The sequence below is a fragment of the Mandrillus leucophaeus genome, unplaced genomic scaffold (genome assembly GCF_000951045.1).
Source record: "Mandrillus leucophaeus isolate KB7577 unplaced genomic scaffold, Mleu.le_1.0 Scaffold25, whole genome shotgun sequence".
Taxonomy (NCBI): domain Eukaryota; kingdom Metazoa; phylum Chordata; class Mammalia; order Primates; family Cercopithecidae; genus Mandrillus; species Mandrillus leucophaeus.
The window spans coordinates 5,722,030-5,749,181 of NW_012102587.1; the positions used below are offsets into that span (position 1 = coordinate 5,722,030).

General features: G+C 35.3%; 1 protein-coding gene across 2 annotated transcripts in view; it reads right to left on the reverse strand.

The window, feature by feature from the left end:
• The window catches only part of PTPN4 (protein tyrosine phosphatase, non-receptor type 4 (megakaryocyte)), a 242,281-nt gene that overhangs the window by 100,260 nt on the left and 114,869 nt on the right, over positions 1-27,152 (reverse strand). For both annotated transcript variants that reach the window (XM_011983430.1, XM_011983431.1), the window contains 6 exons: positions 20,501-20,608; positions 5,946-5,988; positions 5,773-5,851; positions 1,490-1,534; positions 1,177-1,229; positions 697-817 (listed from right to left, as the gene is read on the reverse strand). In XM_011983430.1, coding sequence (XP_011838820.1) covers positions 697-817; positions 1,177-1,229; positions 1,490-1,534; positions 5,773-5,851; positions 5,946-5,988; positions 20,501-20,608 — 449 coding nt within the window. The remainder of the gene's footprint in view (positions 1-696; positions 818-1,176; positions 1,230-1,489; positions 1,535-5,772; positions 5,852-5,945; positions 5,989-20,500; positions 20,609-27,152) is intronic.

Below are 27,152 nucleotides of genomic sequence, written 5' to 3' on the forward strand. Positions count from 1 at the left end.
GCAATATCTTGGGATAGAAACCAAGTCTAAACATGAAATTTATGTTTCATATATACTTTATACACATAGCCTGAAGGTAATATTGTATCATATTTAAAATAATTCTGTGTATGAAACAAAGTTTTGACCACATTTTTACTGAAACTCATTATATGAGATCAGGTGCAGAATTTTCCACTTGTGGTGTAATGTCAGTGCTCAAAAAGTTTCAAATTTTAGAGCTCTCTGAATTTCAAACTTGGGTTAAGGATGTTCAACCTGTACTGTTTTTAAAGAAATATTTTTAAAAAATTAATTTAGTATTATATAGAGTTCCTTTTCTCCTCTTGGCTCACTACCAAGGAGAATCAAGTCCTTTATACCTAAAAACTGAGAAAGAATTACTAAGCAGACGGATCTCTACAATGTGACTATACTATTTATATTCTAAAATTACTTAGCTATTACACAATAGCAAATAAATGTCTGTTTACAGATAGCTTAATGGCTCTTAATAGAAATGAAAATGAGCCTCATATAGCCTATGAAATCATTTTTTAGCATAGATCACCTATATTTCTTTAAAATAATATTATTTTAGGTAAGAGTAATTATTCTATATTAAATACAGCCATCAAATTAGAAGTAATTTCAAACATTTCTCTAGAAAGAATGCCATTAAGAAGTTTATCAAATAAAAAACTAAACAACTCTTACATGTGTTGCTGATGTAATTTTGCAATTTCTTTTTCAAAATCTTGAGGTTGATTAGGAATGAAAGAATAATCTGAGAGGTAGCCTGACAAGTTCTCTGACTGATCGTAGTCTCCAAGTTCAGCTAATAATGAAAGGAAAATATTCACATTTTAATAAACAAATTTTTAAATTATTATAGTCAAATCAGTGATGTCATTAATTCTATTTCTGGATGTAAAGTACTTATGTTTCTAATATAACCACTTCAGCAAGCTACAGCAATCCACTTAACATTCTTCTAGGTCTCAATTTCAGAAGAAATTTTTTTTTCCAAAAATCATAGTAATTGCTAACTAACTGAAGATTTAATTACATTTCCACTGCAGTCACTATTTTCTATATAGTAACACATCTACAGAACTCCCACATTAAAGCCAATGTACTAGCAACACAAACCACAAAGTTATATGCTATTTGACCTAAAAATGGGCTGATACTTACACTGAACAGCAAATGAAGCTAAAAGGGCAGCAGTATTAGAAGGACAGGGTAATCTAATAAAACAAAACAAAAATACATAACCGAAGGTTAAACATAGTAATTTCAAAAGTACTATAATTTGTTAAACAATCACACTTGAAGTTTCATGTGATTTAACTATTAAGAAATAAACTTATCTGATGAAAAGAATTCACACTACATGTAACCTTCTTAAATAATTTATTTGCAATGACCATGAATTACTTAATACAGATTTTAAAAGTATTTTTAAAGTCCATTACAAAAAAATTTGTAAGAAATTTAAAGAGCCCACCTTCCAGTAAGAATGTCTTGTTTAATTTGCAAAAAATACTGGTACCTTAAAAAAAGAAAAAAAAAGGATAGCATTTACTAGAATTGCAACAATTTCAATTCTAAGAAACTATATACTTACATTAACAAATAAAAATATTTAAATATTTGCTTTTATAATTTACATATTAAAACACGTAAAGTAGTTTAAAAATAAGATTTCATAAGCTCATGAATCTAAATCTTTAAAATTCTTTGATGTATGAAATTTGTACTTCGAATGTCTTGTTTCCACTAGCTTCCACTATAGAAGCCCTCAAGATTTTAAACAGTTACATGACAGAGGGAGAAATATTCTGAGGGTTGGTATATGCAGAAAGTAGAAGTGGGAAGCATAGAAAACCTGAGTATCACAAACATGAAAGAGTTGTCAGTAGCAGTGCACTAGAGACCAGCCAAGATTTTTGCTGGTCTGAGACAGAAAGTCAGCTATGAGTACAGGCCAGTGTTTTGATCATTTTATCATCAGATGGCAGGAAGCTGCCTGTTACAGAAAAGCACCTATACACTTCCATTTGAGTTAAGAAGTCTCTCTTTGTTTAGGGGGGGAAAAAAGAGCTCTTTTGTCTATTATCGTTAGAACTGTCAAGTATTCAATTTCCTGTGAAACGAACAAAAACATAAGTTTTCTTTAACAAGCCTACTGTCCTTGCTTAAAAGATAGCATTGTCCTTTGGTCTCTGTTAGTGGGTAACCCATTCACTCAAAGATTTATCAATACTTGGGCAAAGTCATCTGTGTTGTATAGGGGTGGCAGACGACCAAACTTTGTGGTTTTAAATGTTTAACCAGGAAATTTTAAGATTTTTATTTCACTAAAAAAAAAATACATATTCAAAGAGTCAAAAGTTATTAGAAATTCTAGTTTGGCTGATTAAAGTCATTGAAGAGCTCCATGACAATGTTCAAATTACCAAAGAGGTTTTCAGAGAATCAAATACTCATTATAAAAAAAAAAAAAAAAAGAATACAAATATCCTGGCTTCATATATAATTTCTTGTGAGGCTTAGTGCATAATATTATAAATATAATCTATTTACTCAATCCAAGACAGTATATTTCTATCAGGCCTGTTTTGGTTTAATAATTCAAAGTTATTTCAGAGGCCAAGGTGGGCGGATCACAAGGTCAGGAGATCCAGACCATCTCAGCTAACACGGTGAAACCCCGTCTCTACTAGAAAAAAAACAAAAACAAAACAAAACAAAAGAAACAAAAGGGCCGGGCGCGGTGGCTCACGCCTGTAATCCCAGCACTTTAGGAGGCCGAGGCGGGTGGATCACGAGGTCAGGAGATCAAGACCATCCTGGCTAACACAGTGAAACCCCGTCTCTACTAAAAATACAAAAAAAGTAGCCAGGCGTGGTGGCGGGCGCCTGTAGTCCCAGCTACTCAGGAGGCTGAGGCAGGAGAATGGCGTGAGCCCGGGAGGCAGAGCTTGCAGTGAGCTGAGATCACGCCACTGCACTCCAGCCTGGGCGACAGAGCGAGACTCCGTTTCAAAAAAAAAATTCGCTGGGCGTGGTAAGAGGACCTGCAGTCCTAGCCACTCGGGAAGCTGAGGTAGGAGAATGGCGTGAACCCGGGAGGCGGAGCTTGCAGTGAGCCAAGATCGCGCCACTGCACTCTAGCCTGGGCGACAGAGCGAGACTCTGTCCCAAAAATAAAAATAAAAATAATTCAGAGTTAAAGTTTCCTGATGAGAAACAATCTTACAGTCAGGATTTAAAGGTCATGTATATCCTTGCCATAATATTGTAAATCTGACATAAATAATGCCTATACTTGCCAAATTTTACTTACATACTCATTTAACCAAGAGGCAAGAACTTAACTGTTAAAAGCAGAAACCAGAATTCAAGTCCTAGGCAAAACTAGCTTGTGATCTTGGGCAAATTAGTTAAAATGTGGCTGAGCCTTAGTTTCTACATTTGTAAAAAGAAAGTAGTATCAATTTGCCTAGCATATGTATCTTAGGAATTGGAAAAATTCAATTCTAATGATGCTAGCACCTGCTAAAACTAAATAGTGTTTAACCTTGTGGAACCTGTTTGACTCCATTCTTTCCCCGCTCCCCTCCCCGCCCACTATTTCAAAATTAAAGGAATATTTTTTACTAATTAAACTAAACTAATTCACTAATTAAAAGGATATTTTAAAAACTAATTTAGTACTACATAGAGTTTATTTTCTTCTCTTGGCTCACTACCAAACAGAATCAACTTTCATACAGCTAAAAACTGAAAAAGAATTACTAAGTAGATTCATCTGCATATTGGGAATGTATATTTACATTCCTGAAATCTCAAGGTAAGGAGGTATAGCAGATTTCCTGTTTCCTGGGGTCTAAACTAGTTCTGAAAACTTAGCAGCTGTGGCAGAAGGTACACTGTTACTAATCATAACGATCACATTAAGACTACTCAAGCATTAAAGCTTTGGCTAATATGTAGCCTTGGCTACATATTAGAATCATTTGGGGGAACTTGTACATACCTATGCCCAGGTCCCATCTAAGACCTGTTCAATCAGAATTATCTAGGGATGTGACCAAGACATCATTATGGTTTAAAGCTCCCCCACATGATTCTAATTTCTAATCAGAGTAGAAAAATCACTGATACACACTATGGTAGTAAAATTTAAAAAAAACTAGACATTTACCCCATTTTACCAAATAATACCAGTTATAAGATTCCATAACATTCCATTACAAAAGGGTCTGAGAACAAGTTAATTCCTTGACTACCATCAAACTCGATTTTACTTTCTTCTGCTTCAGGAAGTTATTTCAACTTATCAGAAAGACACATTTATTTCCTTATTATGTTTTCAATGCAGGCTATACAAGAATCAACACATTCTACTTCCACTCAGAAATTCAAAGACAGTTTTTCAAGTGAAGTACATTATGAACATGGTTATAACTCACAATATTTTAAGGGTTATAATATTAAGCCAAGATGTATACATATAACACAACTTTGTTTTTCAAGAGGAATTAGCTTGGATTCTACTATTAGCTGCAAGCATTAGGATTACATAATCCAGAGACAACATTACTGAATACTCCCATTGTTAAAAAAAGGAACACCTGCACACTCACCCCAAAACACACTGAAAAGAAATCTCTAGAATTTCAATCTAATTTTTCTCACTTGGTTTACTATTGAAAACTCTGCAAACACCTTGGAACTGGCAGCTGCAGCTAATTAAGTATCTTTAATTTATCCTTTTGTTTCTTCACTCCAAGACAGTATCCTAAATGATAACCAATACATTAAAATTTAACATCCTATCTATAGGTAATTTTAAGTATGGATTTTTAAATTTGACACCTATCTTATATAGTAATTCTGAATGTAGTCACTGGCCTATATTCTTATATCTGAGAATTTTACAGAGAGTATAACATGCTAATTTTTAACTGTCTTTTTAAAAAAATCATTACTAATTACTAATTCTGTCTTTCAGGCAACACACAAGGTTGTCATTCAGGTTAATACTGACAGTAACCACACTGTTGGTATTTCTCCATTTCTACCTTCAATATTTCACCTTACATTCAAGAACATTATCAAAATGTTCATCTAGATAATTCACGTATATACTCTGTCAAGTTGAAATGACCAAAAAATTAGATAGTAATATAAGCTGAGACTTAAAATGGAGAGTCAAGTGGGCATGTAAAGGCCTCAAAATGCTAGAGCACTCTCTGCAACATCCTTTATAAACTCCATTATACTTTTTTGGAATCAAAGATTAAAAACACATAAGGGACAAAAGGTACCTACTGACTTGCAAATAATGGTTATATATTTTATAAATTCTATGTTCTCCCCAGTAAAAAAAGATACTAGAATATGCTTTCACATGGGAAAAAAAACCAAACATTTCTCACCACACAGCATCCTTTGGATACAATTTCAGCAACATTTGATGACCTCAATTAATTATAGCCACACTTAAGCAGTGTTCACAAGTAGAAATTTTTAATATTTATATGGCTCAGGAGGCTGCTTGGGGCTGGACTGGGCCACCCTGAGGTTCTAAATCCCCTTACACTCTCCTAGCCATCCAAAAAAGGAGGAAAACATTATCTTGGAATAGCCATAACTTATTCTGTGTACTGACTGGAAAGCTCAGAATTACACCATAGTAATTTCCTTTTGCCTAATTAATTTCAAAATTTTATATTAGAGTTTTGACAATATTTTCAAGAAAAATATGCTCCATAAACCCACCTTGTATATTCTTCTTGTAACTTGTTGGGGTCACTTACAAAAAATTTGACTCTAAAGTTCAAATTGTAAGGAGATCCTCCTAGAATTAATAAAAGTAGTTCTAATTAATCAGACTATATTAATCCTTTATCTTTATAAAGTAAACTTGCAAAATGTTAAATATGTATGCTCACTCTTTAGCTGCTTCCTTATTGGTTTGTTTGGATCCAGCCACCTCTGAAAAATAAATTAAAAAAATTGATTTCTTTTTTCCTTTGGGAACTACTATATTGATTCTTACAAATCTGTTCCATTTGGAGATTAATGCTTAAAGCTGCATTTCAGAAAAGGCCCAGGTAGGAAAAATATCATTGCATTACAGACAATATTTTTCATATCAAATGTAATAAAATTATGCTAGAAATTAGTGAATTCATTTGTGTTAATGTTAAGATTTTGATTTGACTTTTCCATCACACTGTACAATGCGCAATAACCTCTATTTCAAAAGTAAAGCTGGTTAATAATTGCAGCAACCTGAAGTAATTCATATTAATCTAACTATATTTCTTAATAATCTGGCAAGTTTTCAAAATTCTCTTCACCCTTCACACACACACACACACACACACACACACACACACACTCCATACACACAAAATCTTGGGCTTTATACCCATTCAGGCAAAATTCTACTACAGAACTTGAAAATCCACTGAGGAGAAATTTTATAACATTTACCTCATTCCTTTAAAAATAAAATACATTCCCTTTAAAAAAAACCCACCAATTTTTAAAGATATAATGTTTAGTTTTGAGGATGATTTTTATGTGTGAGAAATTTTAAGCAGTTTCAATACTTCTGAAGGCCAGTGTAGCTCTATTTCTGGACAATTAGGGCTGAATTCAGAAAAATTTCAACTGCTAACATGTTTCGGTTAAAAAAAAAAATCAAAGAACCCAAAATGAGGTACTAGATACGGTAGAATTTTCCAAGTAAGTTTATGTATCATTATTTATAAACCAAACTTCTACCACCCATAATTAAATCCAGGCAGAACACATAGATTTTTAATAATAAATAAATGGCTGGGAGTAATTAATAATGATTTCCTCTCCACTGTCCATAACATCCAACACATTAAATCCAAGTCTATCTTCAAACTGTATCTAGAATTTATCAGTCTATCATCCTTATCTCTCTAGTCTAAGCTCTGCCTATCGCCACTTAATTGCTCTCCCAGTTGATGTTCTTATCACCATGTCCCTCTTCATGCTCCATAAAGAAGCAAGAGTAGTCTTAAAACATAAATTTGAATATGTCACTCATTTGCTTAACACTTCTTGATAATTTCTCAGTAGTAGATCCAAAAACTATGGCTTGTATGGTCTCTTCTTACCTCTTCCACCTCAACTTACTAAATTCCAGCCATAATGGCCTCCTTTCTGTTTCTGAAAGATGTCATCATAAGGCCCTCAATTTCAAGCTTCCCTTTCACAGAAAGCCCTCTAGATTTCCTACAGTACTCTTCACTATCTGTAAGTCTCAGCTTAAAGCCTGCCACCTCAGAAAGGCCTTCACTGACCACCCTACCAAAAGTATGTCATACAGCTCCCACTTATTTTCTATAAACAAGTAAGGAACATTATATTCCTTCATTACATTGCCTCAATTAAATTTGTTTCACCTTTTTTTTTTTTTCTGACTCCCTCATTAGATTATAATGAAACCAGGGATAAAAGCTGTTTCAGTCAATACTGTACAGTCAGCACCTAGCACAGGGCTTGACATAACATGAATTAAAAATACTGTCAGAAGCAGTGGCACACACCTGTAATCCCGTCTCAAAATAAGCAAGAAAGTAAGTAAAGTAAATAAGTAAGTAAATAAATAATTTACTGAAGGACTAAACCTGCTGAATGACTCAATAGCCAGGGGTAGGATTTTCAGCCCTGTTTAATACACTTTCCTCAATCTATCTACCCATTTATCCACCTTCCCATCCATCTATCTATTAATCTAATGATTTTTGTTCTTAATATCTTCTAGGAAAAGTCATAAATTATATCCATTTTAATGACTGTCTACAATCAAAGTTTCAGATCAATTAATCTATTGAAAACCTGTCTCCCTCATTCAGTTCTCCTTCAAAATATTCTGGTAAAAGAAATACAAACACATTTACATACACAGATGCGTTAAGCTGACATAGCTTAGAAGTACAAAGACAAGCACTGAGAAATTTAATAGCTCTCAACAATGATATCAATGAGATAGGGCTTAGGTTCTTGGTTTAAACCAGGAAGATGGAACAGTGCTATAACAAGCACTACTGAACGGTAAAAATAGCATTTGTTGTAAAAATCCATCATTAAGTTGCGAAACAAACTAGGAAAAAACATAATATATAAAGAAGTTCTACATATCAATAAGAAAAAAACTGACACTAATAGAAAAACAGGCAATGAATAAGAATGGAAGTTCACAATCAAGGAAATACAAATGGCATTTAAGTATATGACAAGATAGTCGATCATAATTAGAGAAATACAAAAGTAATCTACATTGGGTTATTAGTTTTCAACAGTAACATTGGGCAAAGACTGAAACGTATGATGACATACACGTGAGAAGAACAGGCACTCTCGTACATAGCTTCTGAAAGCATAAATTGTACCATCTCAATGGAGGATAACTTTGCAAAATTTATCAAACTAAAATTATAAAATATGACATATGACAAGACTCAGCATTATTTTTATGCAGTATTTTTAGTGAGATATATTTCATGCACCACAAAATTTACCATTTTAACAGGTATGTGTCATTATACTTTAGTATATTCCCTGTGGTATGCAACCATCGTCACTATTTAATTCCAGAATATTTCCACCACCCTCAAAGGAAATCTTGTACCTATTAGCAGTCAGTCTCAATATGCCCTTCCCTCCTGCCCTTAACAATCACTAACCTACATTCTGTCTCTACGAATTTATGTTTTGAACATTTCATAAGAATGGAATCATACAACAGGCTGACTTTTGTGTTTGTCTGCTTTCACACAGTATAATGTTTTCAAGGTTCATCTACATTGTAGCATGTAACAATAATTCATTCCTTTGTGTGGCTGATATTGGGTTGTGTCTACTTTTTGACTATTATGAGTAATACTGCTATGAACATTTGTGTACACATTTTTGTGTGAACATGTGTTTTCAATTCTCTTGGGTATATGCCTAGGAGCAGTATTGTTGGGTCACAGGATAACTGTATATTTAACTTTTTGAGAAACTGCCAAACTTGTTTCCACAGTGGCTTTTTACATCTCCAATATCAATGTATAAAGTCTGCCATTTCTTCACATCCTCATCAACACTACCTTTAAAAAATTATAGCCATCTCAATGAGTGTGGTGTGGTATGCCCTTCCTTTTCATTGCTGAATATTTCATTGTGTAGATATACCACATTTGGTTTATCTAGTCATCACTTGATTGACAGTTGGATTGTTCCCATATTTTAGCTATTATGAATAATGTTGCTACGAACATCTGTGTATAAATTTTTGTGTGGACATACATTTTCAAATCTCTTCAATATGTATCTGGAAGCAGAACTGCTTACAGTAACTGTTTTAATACATCTTGAAAACACATGTTATAAACCCTTAATTTTGTTCTTACATAAATGGGCATTGGGATTATATCACCACCTATAGTTACAGACAGCATTTTCTGTGCCAAGAACTGCTGTACTAACTGGATTACTGTGCTACATCTGAGAAAAGGTGAACTGTCTGCAATAAAATATATATGAATTTTAAATGTAATATTTTATTAGAAACTATAACTATCTAGTTAATACTGATAGCTAATAAGAGATGGCACTACATCATCAACTCCATTCATGAAGGAGTGTCTATTTAAGGATGGAGCTCTGTTTCTAATCTTTTCAAACCTTTCAAAGCGATTAGACATTGCTAATCGGTTACCTGATGGCTCATGGTTTCTAATCTTTTCAAAGCCAATTTCCCATTCTTTTCCCTGGGAAGAATCTCTTGTTTACTCCATATACTGCTTCATATGACAAAGTTAATTTTTGTATCTGCCAAAACATAGTAATAAAATTTCTACATTTGAGATCTGCAAGGTTTCTACTAAGAAATCCACTGATTATTTTATTGAGGTGCACTTGTATGTAACAAGTCACTTTTCTCTTTCTCTTGCTGCTTTCAAAAGTCTGTCCTTCGACCGCTTTCACTGTACTTGGAGTTCAGTGAGCTTCTTCTATTTGTACATCTGTATCTTTCTGCAAATTAGGGGAAAGATACATGGTAAGACCCTAACTCTACAAAAAAAAAAAAAAAAAAATTAGCCACGTGTGGTGGTACATGCCTGTAGTCCTGGTTACTCGGGAGGCTGAGGTGGGAAGCTAGGAGGTTGAGGTTCAGCCTGAGAGGTTGAGGCTGCTGTGAGCCATGGTCGCACCATTGCACACTGCACTCCAGTCTGGGTGACAGAGCAAGACCATGTTTCAATCAATCAAACAAGTAATTTAACTCCAAACTGTTCAGGGTTGCTATTGTAAACAGCCTTGGTCTTAAAGAAAATATAATTTGGACAAATTACAGCCATATATTTATTTCATCTGTTTCAGTATCACTTTGGAGATTAAATTCTAGCTTACATTCTTTTCCACGGTATCAAGTTTTAGATGTGTATTTTTTTCCCTTAACTCATTCATTATTTGAAGCCTACTTTCTATAAGGCACTGTGCCAGGTACTGGGGTGATATAAGATCAAAACATGGTCCCTATCCTCAAAAACTGGTAAGAAACATATCAGCTCAATCAAGTATCACCACTGCTACAGATAAAAAAGAAAGAGATAAATTATACCTGGGGAGTAGTGGTAGTCAGGAAAGGCTTGAGAGGGAAAGTGACTTTTACTCTAAGTCTTAAAAAAAGTGAAGGGAGAGGGGTAGGGTAAAGGATGTGAGGGGAATGAAGGATGTGAGTTAAAGTAAAGGTGAGATATTTCAGGCACAGAATGTATTTATGCCCAAGATAGCAAAGATCAAGTATTGCATATTTCATCTGAAAATATTCCATTTTCTATCCATTTTTAGAAATCTTTAGCAGTAATACCTGCCATTACTCATCTTAACGGCAGCTGTATACATTGTGATATTAACCTTTTGTTTCTCTTATAAATCAATCCTATTTCTCACTAGAAATCAAGTTAGAAACTTGGGAGGAAGAACATCTCCCAAATAAAGTAATTCTGGAGAGTCACTAGATCCAGTAAAAAACATAGGGCTTAGTAAAACAGTAGAAAGAAAAGATGTGGAAAACTTGGATTTGATCCCAACTTTACCTTTCACTATGCTAAATAAAATAAAATTATAACAAAAACAATGGCTAAATAAAAATAAAACAAAATTTAACAAATAAAATTAAAACAAAAACAATGCTGGAGAACTAGTGGGGCTCGATAAATCCTCGTGTGAATACGTTCCCACTACAGCTCCCCTTTTACCTCTCAAGTCTTTTATTATTTTATTATAAAAACCAGGTGACTTAACCAAATGGGTGACTATGAATGATGGTCAATGAGTATCAGACTCGCATAGGGACTTTCTTCAGATATTTAGGTGAATAGACCAACTAACCATGAATCTCTAGGCATAGGGTGTCAGCAATTTTTTTTATGTTTCCCAAGGGATTTGGAAGCATAGCCAAGTTTAGATGAATGATCATTTACCCTTTTGTTTTCTATAATAAATTTTTTATTAAAAAAACAGTATCAATATAAAACATTCAAGTTTTTTTTTTCTCTTTCTCTCACACACACACAGCAAAAAAAACCACATAAAAGTCCTTTATTATGGCTCTTCCAATTCTACTCTCCCATCCAAAGAGGTAGCCTCTGTTCACTACCAGTAAGTATACCTTACAATGCTGTGGTACACCTGCATATAAGCATTTAATAATTATATATATATATGCTGAACTTAGTGCAGACACCCAATCAGCATAGTGCATTACAGTCCAGAACTCCTGGGCTCAAGTGGTTCTCCTGCCTCAGCCTCCCCAGTAGCTGGGACTACAGGCATGCATCACCATGCCCAGCAGATGTCACATACTTTATTCAACTATTCTCTTATGAGGGTTTCGGGTTTTTCCATTACTATTTCCTATTAAAAATAGTGTTGCAAGAGAAATTCTTCCATACAATAAATTTTTAATTTTGATATATGATGCCATCTGCCTTCCAAAAACACTTTTTCACTTTATACTCTCACCAAGTATCTTGAGGATGCACATTTCCCGAGCCTTTGCCAGAACAGGTAGTGTGAATCTGTATTTTTGCTAATCTAGTATGCAAAGAGTGTTATCATTGTAATTTGCATCTCTCTGATTAACTAGTGAAGCTGGATATCTTGTCACGTTTATCATTAATAGTTACTCTTTTTCTGTTCATGCTATCTTCCCATTTTTCTATTGGGTTATCTGACTTTTATTCATTATTTGTAGAAGCTCTTCTAGATTTTAATATTATGTTACATAAGTTGCAAGTATTTCCCTCGAGTTGGTATTTTGTCCTCAGTGTGTATTCTAAATGTTATGCAGTGAAATCTATCAACATTTACTTTACAAATGCATGAACTATTGTTGCCTAGGATGATCATAATAAACAAATATTATTTAAAATGTTTCCAACTCTTACCCAACATTTTTATACTATTGTTTTACATTTAAATTTACATTGGAATTTATTTTTATATATAGTATCTATTAGGAATCTAAATACATATTTTCCCATCTTTAACCAATTGTTCTAATACCTGTCTTGAATACCATCATTATAATAAACTATGTTTTCATACAGACAAAAATTGATACTTGGGCTGTTTCTTCTACCCCACTGGCTTATATCCATACTAAGAACATACTATTTTAAGTACTATGTCATCATAATACATTTTTATATCTGTTAGGACAAGTTGATTATATTTTATGTATCTGGCTAAGTTTATCCAGATTCTCTTCCAGAGGAAGTTGAGGATCCTATTGTCAAATCTTCTCCCCAAAAATTCCATTCAGATTCTAACCAGCAATACCACTGGTTCTACCAATGAAACTGAAATAGTGCTGAGATCTTTTACAATACTGAGCATTCCTCATCATGAGCATGGTATATCTCCATTTATTCATAATTTCTATTATATCTTCCTGCAAAGTTCTATATTTTCTTCATATGGCTCTTGACACTCCTGCTAAGGTTTATTCCTAGATGTTTAATGAAGATGGGTTTTTAAAAAAATGTGATTTGCTATTTTGTTGGAGTATGTCTCCTAAATGGTATATAAAAAGGTACTGATATTTGTTTGTTGAGCTCTAAATCTTACTAGCTATAATAGTTTTCCAAATGATTCATTTGTGCTTTCGAGGTGGCTAATCATATTGCTAAAGAAAAATGAGTCTTCCCCCAACAACCATACCCTAACACACAGCTTTATTCCACAGGGAACTATATCTGTTGCCCTCTGTTCAATTAGAAAAGGGGAAAAGACAAGGCCAAGTGGCCTCAATTAGTTTCTCAGTTAATCACTTTGATATCCATACTACATTACCCAGAAATCTCTCCTCTTCAACACCTTGTTGGTAAGTTTTCCTCTGGTTTGACTCTTCCACCAATCCTATCAACACTGAATGTCAACATTCAATCTTTTAAAAAATCTTGAAAATTTCTTGTCTGTTGATGGCATTCATTTTTATTCTCTGTATGTACTATTTGACATTGCAAAGCAACCAAAAGTAGGCAAAAAGAGGAGGAAAATCTACTCTCGAAAAAACAGAAAAACTGCAAGGGCTGACATACATATTAACAATCTTTGCCTAAGGGCAAGTTCAAATCCTGCACAGGCAGAGGACATCCTTACTGACTTGAGGTGTCAGAGGACAGAGTTTAGGAATGGAGTGGAAAAAAAAAAAAAAAAAAAAAGACAGAAAATTGGGAGGAAATTCTGAAAAGGAGAACTCAGAAAGAGGATTAGCCCCAAACTCTGGCTATGAACACCAACGAACCACTGTTCATTCTGGTTAGGGTTAAGGTTAGGGTTAGGGTTAGGGTTAGGGTTAGCTCTGGCTGACAGCTGAACTATGCATGTATAGTTAGACTCCAGAGTCACAAAAAGAGGAGGAGTTGGAATCTTTAAGAAATAAGTAGAGATACTCCTCCCAAATTGGACACAGAATACAGACTCTGGGTCCAGCCAGGTTAACTGTACCCATCTGCAATATGCAGTTTAAATTGTGACAGATGTATACAGCCAGGTAATCATCACCATCCACAATCAAGATAATTTCTATCCTGAAGTGTTTCCTGTGCTTCTTTGCAATCAGTCCACCAAACCCTAGGCAACCACTGATCTGCTTTTGGTCACTATGTATCAGTTTAGCTTGTTCTGTAAGTTAATATAAACGGAACCATATAGTGTTCTACTCTATAGATACACAGCAGTTATTTTTCATCCCTTTGTTTATTGATGGACATTAAAGTTAATTCACGTTTGGGCTATTATGAATAAAACTACTATGAACATTTGTATACAAGGCTTTATATGACATGTTTTCATTTCTCTTGGATAAATAGCTAAAAGTGGGATTTCTCAGTGGTATATATTAAACCTATGTTTAATTTTACAAGAAAACTTCCAACTATTTTTCAAAAAGTGGTTGTATCATTTTAAATTACCACAAGCAATTTTATCAGTTATTCCACATCCTTGTCAACACTTGGTATTGAAATAATTAATTTTAACTATTCTAGTGGATATACTACTTCACTGGATATACTACTAGTGGATATACTACTTCTAGTGGAAATACTACTTCATTGTGGTTTTACTTTGCATTTTCTGGATGCATCTTTAAATATTAAACGTCCTTTGTACAGTAAAAACTTTCCTTTCTTTTCCAAGTTCTGTTGAGTTTTCATTATGAATGGTTGCTGAATCTTATTCTCTGTAATTTATGCCTCAGTTACATTGATTTAGGGAAAAAACTAAACAATGTACTTGATGGGGAAACAGTGTTTTCAGTATTTTCCTCTAAGATCGGGAACAAGAAAAGGTAGTCTGCTCCTATCACGTCTATCCATCTTTGCCCTGGTGGCTTCGGCCAGTGCAATAACAGATCAAAAAATGAGAAAAACAGAAAGGATAAAGACTGGTAAGGAGGAAGTAAAACTGTCCCTGTTTGCAAAAGACATGATTATTTACACAGAAAATCCTAAGGAATCAATGAAAGAAACTACTAACAGTAATGTGTATTAGCAAGGTCTCAAAATACAAGGTTAATATACAATCAGTCAGTCATCTTGGGGTTTATCCCAGAAACACAAAGTTGGTTTAAAAATTGAAAATCAATGTAATTTACCATATATCTACATGATAATCTATGTAGAAAATTCTATAGAATTTACAAAAAGCTACTAGAATTAAGTGAGTATAGAATACAAAATCAATACACAAACTTAACTGTATTTCTATATGCTAGAAATAAACATTTTGAAATGAAAAAGAAAACCAACAATACTATTTGCATGTTTTTTCTATTTACCAAGCTGCCAAAAACAGAATTTGAAGTAGTAACCTTGATTTACCCCTTTTCCTCATGAACTCATTCTATCTGAATCAAATCAGCCAGTCCTGTTGACTATCTCCTAACTTACCTTCTTTTCTTCATTCTCCACAGCCAACCACTACTTTCTTAGTAATTTCTTTATTCCAACAATCTCCCAACTGTCTATTAGTTACTGGCTACACTATAACCAAAGGGATATGTGTAAAATACAAGTCTTATGTTTAGTCATATAAAAAAATTCATGTTTGATTTTATCATGGATTAAAAGGCATTTTATGATATCATGTACTGCTCAAACCTCATCTTTTACCCCTTCTCCTTTAGTAAATAAAAGTTTAATACTAAAACTTTTTTCCAGTTCTTCAAATTCAGCATTCCTGTTTCTTCACTCTTGATCTCGGCATATGCTCCTGCTTCTTTCTTAAACACTTCGGTGTACCCCAGGTTTCTCTGCCATTCCCTCTCAAAATACAACAGAGTTAAAAGAGACAAGAAGCAAAAAATACCAGTTAGCAGGCTACCAAAGAGGATTACACAATAGGTAAATAAGAGCTTGAATTAAGATATTACAGCAGAAACATATGAACAGATAAGAAAGAAATAGTGAAATATATAAAATAAATTTAAGCATATTAGCAACCATGTACTCAAACATGGCTTGTTGAAATAATGGTCAGCCTCTATGTGACTTTTCTCATATTTATTCAAACCTAACGTGATAAATAATATAAGAATTGAGTTATATAAAAGAAATACTGAAAAGGTAAATAAAATTATAACAAATAAATGATGTCATAATTTAGTAGTGTTAATTAACAGTATACTGCATTAGAGTAGTGATTTTCATAATATGGTTCCTTGGACAAGCAGCATTAGTGACACAAGGGAACTTATTTGAAAGTAATTTATTGAGTTCCACAGTAGACCTTCTGATTCAAAAATCTCTAGGCATAGGTCCCAGAAATCTGTATTTTAAGAAGCCTTCCAGTTGTTTCTCATGCAAGCTGCAGTTTGAAAACCACGGGGTTAGGAGCTATGCAAAAAGGAGTAGACCAGTAAAATATCATAATCCAACAAAAATTCCAGAAGACTGAACTTGCACAAAGATTAGGCCAACAATAATTAATAATCTACCCTCTATCCTACTTAAGAGCAGTATAATTCAATTTAATAAGGAAAGTAACAGTAAATGCACAGGAATAATATAATCTCAAGGCTCTGTTAAATAGCATGCTGATAAAGACCACTAAGAAAAAGCCACCTTTAACTGCTCATAAAATTAAATAATGCATAATGAATTATAACCACAATATTATTTTCCTCATTAATTCAACATACATTTACTGAATATTACTACTACAACAAGATATTATGCTAAAAGCTAAAATTGTGATACATAGGTCTTAAATTAAAGCATGAGAAATTCTGAAAAGTCAAAGCTTTAAGTAATTTTCTTTGTTGCACTGGAACTTATTACCAAGGAAGATTCTAAAGGGAAAGACAGTCAGCTATTATTCTGTATTTGCTATTTAATACTTATGAGAAAAAAACAACATGCTAAGTGCCTTTTATCAATTATAAACCCAATTACATTAATTTCAATGTCTAAGGCAATAGTAGTTCTAATTCTCTAAAACTAATATATAAAAATATGCAAAAAAATATATATAATATATACATACATGTGCATATGTATATGTAACATACATAAGTTTTAAGATTTAAAAACTCTGAGCTAAAGATAGGTGAGAATTAACTCTAGTAGAATCTTGTCAAATTCCTTTTGATTACTGATAGTAATTTTATTATATGGTTACCTCCTCTCCTTAATATGTTCATTTACTATGTAAATCCTATGCATCCATATTATCATCACTTGGGAAGCAACATCATGTGGTAGAGAGTATAGGCTTTGAAGTTAGATCTGAGTTCAAGTTCTTTCTCAGCTACTTCAGTAGTTTGCATGACATTAAACAAATTAATTGACTTTCATAAGCATTAGTTTTTCATCTTTAAAATGGTTTTAATGACACTTTCATCATAAGTGAGGAAAGTATTGTGAAAATAAAATGGAATATTATAAGCAAAACATTTAGTTGATTAACAAATTCACAGATGTTTTATAAATGATACTCCCCTACTCCTTTCTCTTGAAGCATAGCATCTTTTTCCTTCAGTCCGTTAATTATCCTCAAAGCCTTAATTCACACTGACACCTAGAATTGGAATGCTACTTATAAGATTTGTGCTCTTGACAACTAGAAATGGGACACTATTTATAAGATTTGTGCTCTAAAGGTCCTTCTGTGGACACATTTTTGCATCTCAAAAATTCTTCCAAATATTTAAATAATGAAACTGCAGTGCAGCAGACAAGACTAGCATGGGGAGTTAGGAGATCCAGGTCCTAGTTTCACTAATGCCAGGAAGTAGCTTTGGCTTGGGATGATGTCTTATGAAAAATTAGAGTGTGAGGCCAGATAATCTCTAAAGCCTCTTTTGGGCCTTTAAAATTCTGATTCTAACTTTTCTGGAAGAATTACTTTGAATCATAAACAACTGGACTCTTGGAACCTGGAATGTATCTTATTTGAGAAGAAATACTCAAGATAGAAAAGACAAAGAAAGAAAAAGTAGGAGACAGCAAAAAGATCAACCTAGCTACAAATACCTTCTTCCGTACATTCATTCTGGTGTAATTAGCTCTATATCTTTTTGTATATGATATGTCTTTTTGTATACAAATTTATGTGACAGAATTTTTATCTCTTGTAGTATATATGATCTCAATATTAATCCTTCTGGAGTGCTTCCTGAAAAGGATGGTTTTCATACTTATGGTAGTGACTACAGTGGTGAGTCGCTGGTCTCTTCCTCTTTTGTCATCTTGTCACTTACCCAGTCAATCTAATGCCAGCCTATAACTAGAGGGTCTGACTTACGAGGGTCAGCAAGATCTAAGAATTATCTATTTTTTCTCTCCATGAGGTATACTTCAACGAGGTATAACAGTCACCTTTCCGTATTTGCTTGGCTCACAATTAAAAAAGGAAAAAAACCTTTTATCTGAGGAATGTGAGCACCTTTAAATGATCAGGACAAGAAAGGCATTTAAAAAGTAACAGCAGTCACATCTCACTCTCCCTTCAGGGACATAATTACCTCTTGAAGCTACCAGCTATATGGGCTGTAGACTGAAGCCAAGTAGCCATAAAATGTTATACACCCTATAGTTCAACCATGTATAGCCAATCACTAACCAATGTTATTTCTGTAAATCAATGAGTATTCCTGAAGAAAAACTTTTGCACTTACTCGCTCTCCTGATTGATCCTGTTTATTCTTTAAAAACTCGAACTTTTCTTATGTTCTCCAGAGCACTCTCCAAGGCAACTTGCAAGTATATCCTGGGCTGAGGTCCTCAACCTTTGCACTTGAATAAACTCTCTTTAAACGACATTCTGACCCTTTTGATTATTTTAGGTTCAACCTGGGAAGGTTGCATTATTGATATTTCTACTCACTTCCATTTTTACATGGGTTTATTTATCAGGAAACAACAGTATAACTCTAGGCCCCTGAAGAAGCTCAGGTCGTCTAGTGAAGGCATCAAAGTATGAGGAAAGTTTATTTTAATTTTAGTTCAGTATAAAAGCATTTATTTTCTCTGAGACTAGCTGGCCCTTGGTTTTTCTTTGTGCCATCCTCATATTTTTCCATGGCTGGTTTGTGGTACAAAATCAGTAAATGATGTCAAGAAAATAAGTGGTAGTATTTAACGTTTCATATATAATTCCCACTAGCTATTCATTCAGAGAACGAAGATCCCAACCACGAGAGAGGGGAAGAAAAAAACAAACTAACTTTTCTCATAAATATTACTTGTATTCTCTATAGCCCTTCTATTAATATAGCCTTATAAACAGATTTCTAAAACATTAATTCAGAACCATTTCTTCAGCCTCCTAATTTTTCTAAAAGTATATGAAATATTCCCTTCAAAATGGAGATCCTCTTACAGTAATCAAAAGAATATAGTTTATTGTAGAAGTTCCTCACTGTGTAAGCATATAAATTTACAAAGAATTCAATCAGAATTTGCTTGTATACCCTTTATCTAGGTTCAGAGTAAGGTATATCCTTTAGTGCATTTTATAATGCTTAATTGTCAAAGTAAACATTTTTATTATTCACGTGCTATCTTCTATTTCTTTGTTTTGTTTTGTTTTGTTTTTGAGACGGAGTCTCGCTCTGTGGCCCAGGCTGGAGTGCGGTGGCCGATCTCAGCTCACTGCAAGCTCCGCCTCCCGGGTTCACGACATTCTCCTGCCTCAGCCTCCCGAGTAGCTGGGATTACAGGCGCCTGCCACATCGCCCGGCTAGTTTTTTCTTTTGTATTTTTCAGTAGAGACGGGGTTTCACCGTGTTAGCCAGGATGGTCTCGATCTCCTGACCTCGTGATCCGCCCGTCTCGGCCTCCCAAAGTGCTGGGATTACAGGCGTGAGCCACCGCGCCCGGCCCTGCTATCTTCTATTTCTATGATGTGATCTTTCTAATTAAAAGAACCACAATTGCAATTACTGAAGAATAAGTAAAAATCCAAGGAGTTTAATGCCAAATAATTGTACCGCTCTGAAATTTAATCTCCATCTTATTTATGAGGGTCTCTGATAGAATCTGGAAATTTGACATTGAATAAATTAAGAATTTTTATTAGAAATAGCTCTCTACAAATAAAATAAAAAAACTAATTTTACTTTAGTGCAGACTATATACATCTGAAGGTATTTTAACCTTTATGCCCAATTTCCTCTCTTTAAGTCAACAGGCACAAATTGGACTTACTTTTTAGTTGTCTGAGACATATAATCAATGAAAGTGACATTACCTGACATAATCATGAAAGCCTTAAAGCTAATAACTTCTGAAAGATTAAAACGTCAAGAAAAGAGGAACAAAAGAAAAAGAATTACCTCTATTTAAGTCAAGTAAAAAAAAAACTTCATCAAATCAGTGAATATTGTAAATCAGAAAGGACTTTCTATACTAAACTGAGAGGAAAAACTAAATAAAAATGAAAGACAAAATGTTAAACTTACTGGGTTATCTGTGGAATCATCAGCCAACTGTAAACCAAAATAGTCCTGCTCAGTCAAATCAAGATGCTTGAAGACTATATCCAACAAGACTTGCCCCTGATCATGTTTCTGGAAAAAAAAATTGAATGAAATCAACTTTGATAGGTTACACACTTTACATTTTTTAACGTGGTCGACTTTTGTCCTCATATATTAACCCATTTATGGCAGAGGTAGCAAACTTTTTTTCTGCGAAAAATCAGGCCTTGGCGATGACCTTGAACAGTAGGATATAAATAACTCTCAGGAGCTTAGCATGCCAATAATGGAGCACTAGGCATAAATGGGTTAACTTGGTAACTGTTTCCACACCGATGACTTGGTTGAGAAAAAAGACTTCACATGTGACATAGTACTTTTAGAAAACAACCTGACCTCAGGCAAACTGGTTTAAAGAGCATATACTACGAAAATATAAAGAAACATTTTATTGAAAATACTTTCCACTTTCAGGCTATCATGGTATTTTTGTTAGTTCATAATACTGCCGCATCAACTCATGTATATATCTATATCATTTTGTTATGCCTTTTATTCTTATATTTAAATTGTGACTGGAAAGTGATATATTTGGCTAAATATTACTTAAAATATAATTTTGTATTAAAATAAATAATGCCATAAAAGGGGAAACAAAGATGGTAACAATAATTCATAGCTAATTGATAAAGGATTGCTAATATTTTCATTGCCAAAGTACTCAGAGAACTTTAGAAAACTATCTCATTTTAACCTCATACTAATTCTATCATGTAGAATTAGTACTACTATTCTTTGGGGAAGTAACTACAACTTCCCCAAATTCCAAAGCTGTTAAATTGTGGCACAAAAGATATGATTAGATAATCCTCCCACCAAAAAATATAACTAGTGAGTAAAAACAGACAAATGATCAACATGTTCAGTTAAAATTAAAAAAGAAACTGGGAAATTATAATGACATGCCATGGGCAAACAATAATCCCTAAAATAAAATCCAATGATAAAAAATAAAGACAAGAAATACTTATTGCTGCTAACATGGTAGAAAGATAGCTGTTGGGAAAGCAATTTGACAAAACAAGCAATAACAATATCAACTACTCTGGCATCTTAACATAAGTAGCAAACAAAATCTAATACTGGAGGAATCTTCTCTACCTATCAATAAATTCACTAGAGAAGCTTATTCTTGCTACATTTATATATGACATATATTAGAAACACATGTGCAATGGTTTGAGTTTGTCCCCTAGAATTCATGTGTTGAAAATTTGGTCCCTGGTATGGTGGTTTTGAGAGACAAGACCTTTAAGAGGTGATTAGATCATTTAGAGGGATTAATGTCACTTTCCAGAGACAAGGTTAATTCTCAAGGGAGCGAGTGAGTTCTCACTATCACAGTACTAGATTAATTACCACAAGTGGGTTGGTATAAAGTGAGGCTGCCCCTGGGGTTCTGTCCCTTTTACATGCACCCACTTCCCCCTCTGCTTCTCTGACATGTTATGACACAGCATGCAACCCTCAGGACCGATCAGATGTGGCAATCTGATCTTGGATTTGTTTTCCCAGCCAAAAGAAACCTCTTTTTTTTTCGAGAAGTAGTTTCACTCTTGTTGCCCAGGCTGGAGTGCAATGGCACAATCTGACCTTGGCTCACTGCAACCTCCGCCTCTCGGGTTCAAGCGATTCTCCTGTCTCAGTCTCCTGAGTAGCCGGAATTATAGGTGCATGCCATCACGCCCGGCTAATTTTTGTATTTTTAGTAGAGAAAGGGTTTCATCATATTGGTCAGGCTGGTCTCGAACTCCTGACCTCAGGTGATCTGCCCGCCTCAGCCTCCCAAAGTGCTGGGATTACAGGCGTGAGCCACCGCGCCTAGCCAATAAACCTCTTTTTAAAATAAATTACCCAGTCTCAGGTATTCTGCTATAGTAACAGAAAATGGACATGGTAGAGAACAGTGATATATTTTACCACTAGTTTTTCTTCTCATTAGCTATAACAGTTTAGAAACTTCCAGATACCAGTCAGAATTCAAACTTACAGCTGAAACAATAAGGACATATTTTTTTCATATAATAGAAAGTATAGAGGCACAAAAGACTCCAGAGCAAGCTAATTTGGCAGTCAAGGGACATCAAGACTAGGTTTCTTTCCATCATTCTCATCTGCATTCCAAGTGTTGGCTATATTTGTGAGCCTTTAGCAAGATGCTCACGGCAATTCCAAGATTCATACCCACATGTGACAATGTTCAAAAGAACAAGCTCCCTTGTAAAAGTTACCGTACAAAGACTCTTATAGGCCAGAATTGGGTCAAATGGCTATCTGAAAAAAACTCATCAATCATGGGAAGTATGTGCTTCAAACAGCACTTCTCAATGTTGGCTTCCATTCAAATTGCCTGCAAATGTTTTATAGACTGATGCAGTCTACCTCCCTGACCTGTCTCTCATTCTGATTATATTTGTCTGGGGAAGAGATCAAGCATTAATCTTTTTAAAAAGCTACTAAGGTGAGTCCAGTGTACCTTTGGTTGAAGAAACTATTCTTTCCTCCACTGAATGTATAGATTTATTTCTGGGCTCTATACCTTGGGTTTTCTTTCACTTCCTATATATCACAGACTGGGTACTGCAGAATTCTGTAACCCAGAAATGCCAATAGGTGCTGATGAAAGAGCCCAAGAAAAGCCTGCTTTCTCTAGGAAAAGGACCAGAAAAGGGTACATGGCAGCACAGAAACCTGACAATGCCAAACCCAATGGGAAAAAAACTGGGCCCTTCTCTACTTGTGTCCATGGAAATCAAATGAGAAGCCTAGTTTCATGTGCCACCTGGTTTGAGCAGGCAGCAAGTGAAAAGCCTGAACTTCTACCCACTTCCAAACAGTACCGAGTAGTACTTCATAACATCTCCTCTAGGGTGCTGTAAAGCAGAAGCAGAAAACATATCCTGAACTTTCACTTAGGCTTACTGGTAGCAGGAGGTATTAGGCTTCCCTTATTGAGTGGGTATTAGGAGAAGCTGAGGAGGAAGCCTGGACTTTCACAGCTATCATTGCATTGCTGTAGCAAGTGGTGTCTCCAAAACAGACAGGAGGAAGAAGATTTGAGAGAAAAGGTAGATGGAAAAAGGGATAGTTAAATCTTGAAGTGTAATCCTGGATAGGACACTTAACAATGAACTAACTACATTTGAAACTGACCAAAATTTAAAAAGCAGGCCAAGACCTGTATGCTACCAAGGTGACTCCCTACTACGAAGACAATTAAGTATGATCCAAAATCTCATAACAAAATGTCTCAAATGTCTGAGATACTATCTAAAATCATTCATTATAACAAGAGCTAGGAAAATCTCAACTAGAATAAGAAAACACAATCAACAGATGTCAACACCAAAATGAATCAGATGTTGGAATTATCTGACAAAGATTTGGAAGCAGTCATCAGAAAAAAAGTTTCAATGGAAGCAACCATTATGAATGTTGTTAAAAAGAAAATTAGAAAAAAAACAAAGATTATTTCAGCAAAGAAAGAGAAGATATAAAAGAACCAAATGCAAATTATATAACTGAAAAATACAGTAACAAAAACGTATTAGATGGGCTCAACAGAAGAATAAAGATAAGAAAGAAAAAAAATGATCAATGAACCTGAAGAAAAAGCAATAGAGATTAGTCATTAAGAACAACACTGAAAAGGGCCGGGCGCGGTGGCTCACGCCTGTAATCCCAGCACTGTGGGAGGCCGAGGCAGGCGAATCAGGAGGTCAGGAGATCAAGACCATCCTGGCTAATATGGTGAAACCCTGTCTCTACTAAAAAAAAAAAAAAAAATACAAAACATTAGCCGGGCATGGTGGCACACGCCTGTAGTCCCAGCTACCCGGGAGGGTGAGGCAGGAGAATCGCTTGAACCCGGGAGTTGGAGATGGCACCACTGCACTCCAGTTTGGGCGACAGAGCAAGACTCCATCTCAAAAAAAAAAAAAAAAAAGAAAAAGAAAAACAGAAAAAACAGACTGAAAAAATAAAAGGATGACAACAACCAGACTGTCAGCAACCTGTGGGACAAGAAAAAATGAAGCAGCATTCATTTCACGTTTTATTGTCAAAATAAAATGTTTACAAATTTGGCAAAACCAAAAACGCACATTCAAGAATCCAAGTGAACCCCAAACAAAATGAATCAAAATAAATCTACCTTATAACACATCATAATCAAAATACTAAAAGCTACACACAAAGTAAACATCTTGAAAGTAACTAAAAAAAAAACCAGAAATTACCAATAGGTAATGACAATTCAAATTAGAATGAATTTCTCATCTGCAACCAAGAAGGCCAAAAGGAAATGTGTTAGGCTGTTCTTGCGTCACTGTAAATAATATCTGAGACTGGGTAATTTATAAAGAAAAGGGGTTTAATTGGCTTACGTATCTGCAAGCTGTATAAGCACAGCACAAACATCTGCTCAGCTTCTGTTGAGAGCCGTAGGAAGCTTACAATCGTGGCAGAAGGCAAAGTGGAAGCAGGCACATCACATGGCAAGAGCAGGAGTAAAAGAGCCAGGGTGGGAGGTCCCAGAATCAATCGGATCTCAGGTTAACTAACTGAGTAAGAACGCGCATATCACCAAGGGCATGGTCATAAGCCATTTATGAGGGATCTGCTCCCATGATCTAACTGCCTTCTACTGGGCTCCACCTCCAACACTGGGAATCACATTTCAACATAAGATTTGGAGGGGACAAACATCTAAACCGTTATCAGGAAGTGTACAAAAAAATTTCAGTTGCTAAACAAACAAACAAAACCCAAGCCTGTCAATCCAGAATTCTATGTCAACAGAAAATACTCAATGGGAATGAAGAGTAAATAATAATATTCTCAGAAAAATTTAAGGAAATTATCACCAACAGATCATCCCTAAAATAATGCTCTAGGAAATATTACAGTAGTTACTAAGAAATTATTTTAGGCAGTTAGGGTAAGGAGTCCTCAGTAAGGTTTTTTTTTCTTTTAATAAAGGCAGCTTCCGAAACATTTCTTTGGTTTTTTTTTTTGAGACAGAGTCTCGCTCTGTCACCCAGGCTGGAGTGCAGTGGTGCAATCTTGGCTCACTGCAATCTTCACCTCACTGGTTCAAGCAATTCCCCTGCCTCAGTCTCCGGAGTAGCTGGGATTACAGGCAAATGCTACCAAGTCCAGCTAATTTTCTTTGTATTTTTAGTTTCACCATGTTGGCCAGACTGGTCTCGAACTCCTAACCTCAGGCAATCCGCCCGCCTTGGCCTCCCAAAGTGCTGGGATTACAGGCATGAGCCACCGTGCCCTGCACATTTCTTTTCTAATAGAAAAGCAGCTTGCAAAGCAGCTACTTAGGAGACTGGGAGAGGAGAATTGCTTGAACCCGGGAGGCAGAGGTTGCACTGAGCCAAGATCATGCCACTGAACTCCAGCCCGGGTGACAGAGCGAAATTCTGTCTCAAAAAAAAAAAAAAAGAAAGAAAAAAGAAAAGAAACTCAGGGAGCTAAAACTCATCTTTTAACCTGGGATTCTGAATCTCTAAAGGCCTCTGACCAGCTAAAACAAGTCTTGCTTAAGGCACCAGCTCTCAGCCTTCCTGTAGGGAAGGCCTTCAATCTGTATGTATCAGAAAGGAAGGGAATGGCTGTGAGAGTTTTAACAAAGGCTTGAGGACCAACTCAATAGCCAGTGGGTTACCTAAGTGGTGAACTTGATTTGATGGCTAAAGGATGGCCAGCATGTCTCCAAGCCATTGCCTCAGTAGCTCTGCTGGTTCCAGAAGCATCCAAATTAGCCCTAAGAAATGATTTAACTGTTTATACCCCATATAACGTGGCAATACTACAGTACTCTAGGGGGAGCCTTTGGCGAGCCCCTTAAATATCATGCCCTGCTGTTGGAGGGTTCCAACATCCAGTTAAAGACCTGTTCTCGCCTAAACACAGCCACCTTCCTCCCCAAGGAAACAGGGGAACCCGAGCATAACTGTGAACAAGTCATAGTACAGACCTATGTAGCCAGGGAAGATCTCAGGGAAACTTCCCTAGAGAACCAGGACTGGACCCTCTTCACAAAGGCAGCTCTTTTGTAGAAAAAGGGATCAGTCAGGCAGGATACCAGTAGTCACTCTAAATGACATCATTGAAACTGCGTCTCTCCCTCCAGGCACAAGCACTCAATTAGCTGAGCTAACAGCTCTTACAAGAGCAACTGAATTAAACAAAGGAAAGGTAGTTAACATTTACACTGACTCCAAGTATGCTTGCCTGGTTCTCCTTGCTCATGCTGCCATCTCCATGCTCATGCTGCCATTTGAAAGGAAAGGCATTTTCTTATTACCAATGGATTTCCTATAAAATATCACAAGAAAATTAACAGGCTATTATCCTCAGTTTTCCTTCCATGAGAAATAGCAGTGACGCATTGTAGGGGACATCAAAAGGGAACAGATGAGGTAGCCAAGAAAATAGATTAGCTGATTAGGCAGCAACGTCAGTGGCAAGGAAGCCTCAAGACATCAACACACTTCAAACCCCTCTAATCTGGGAAGGCTCCATAAGAGAAATTAAACCTCAGTGCTCCCCTACAGAAACA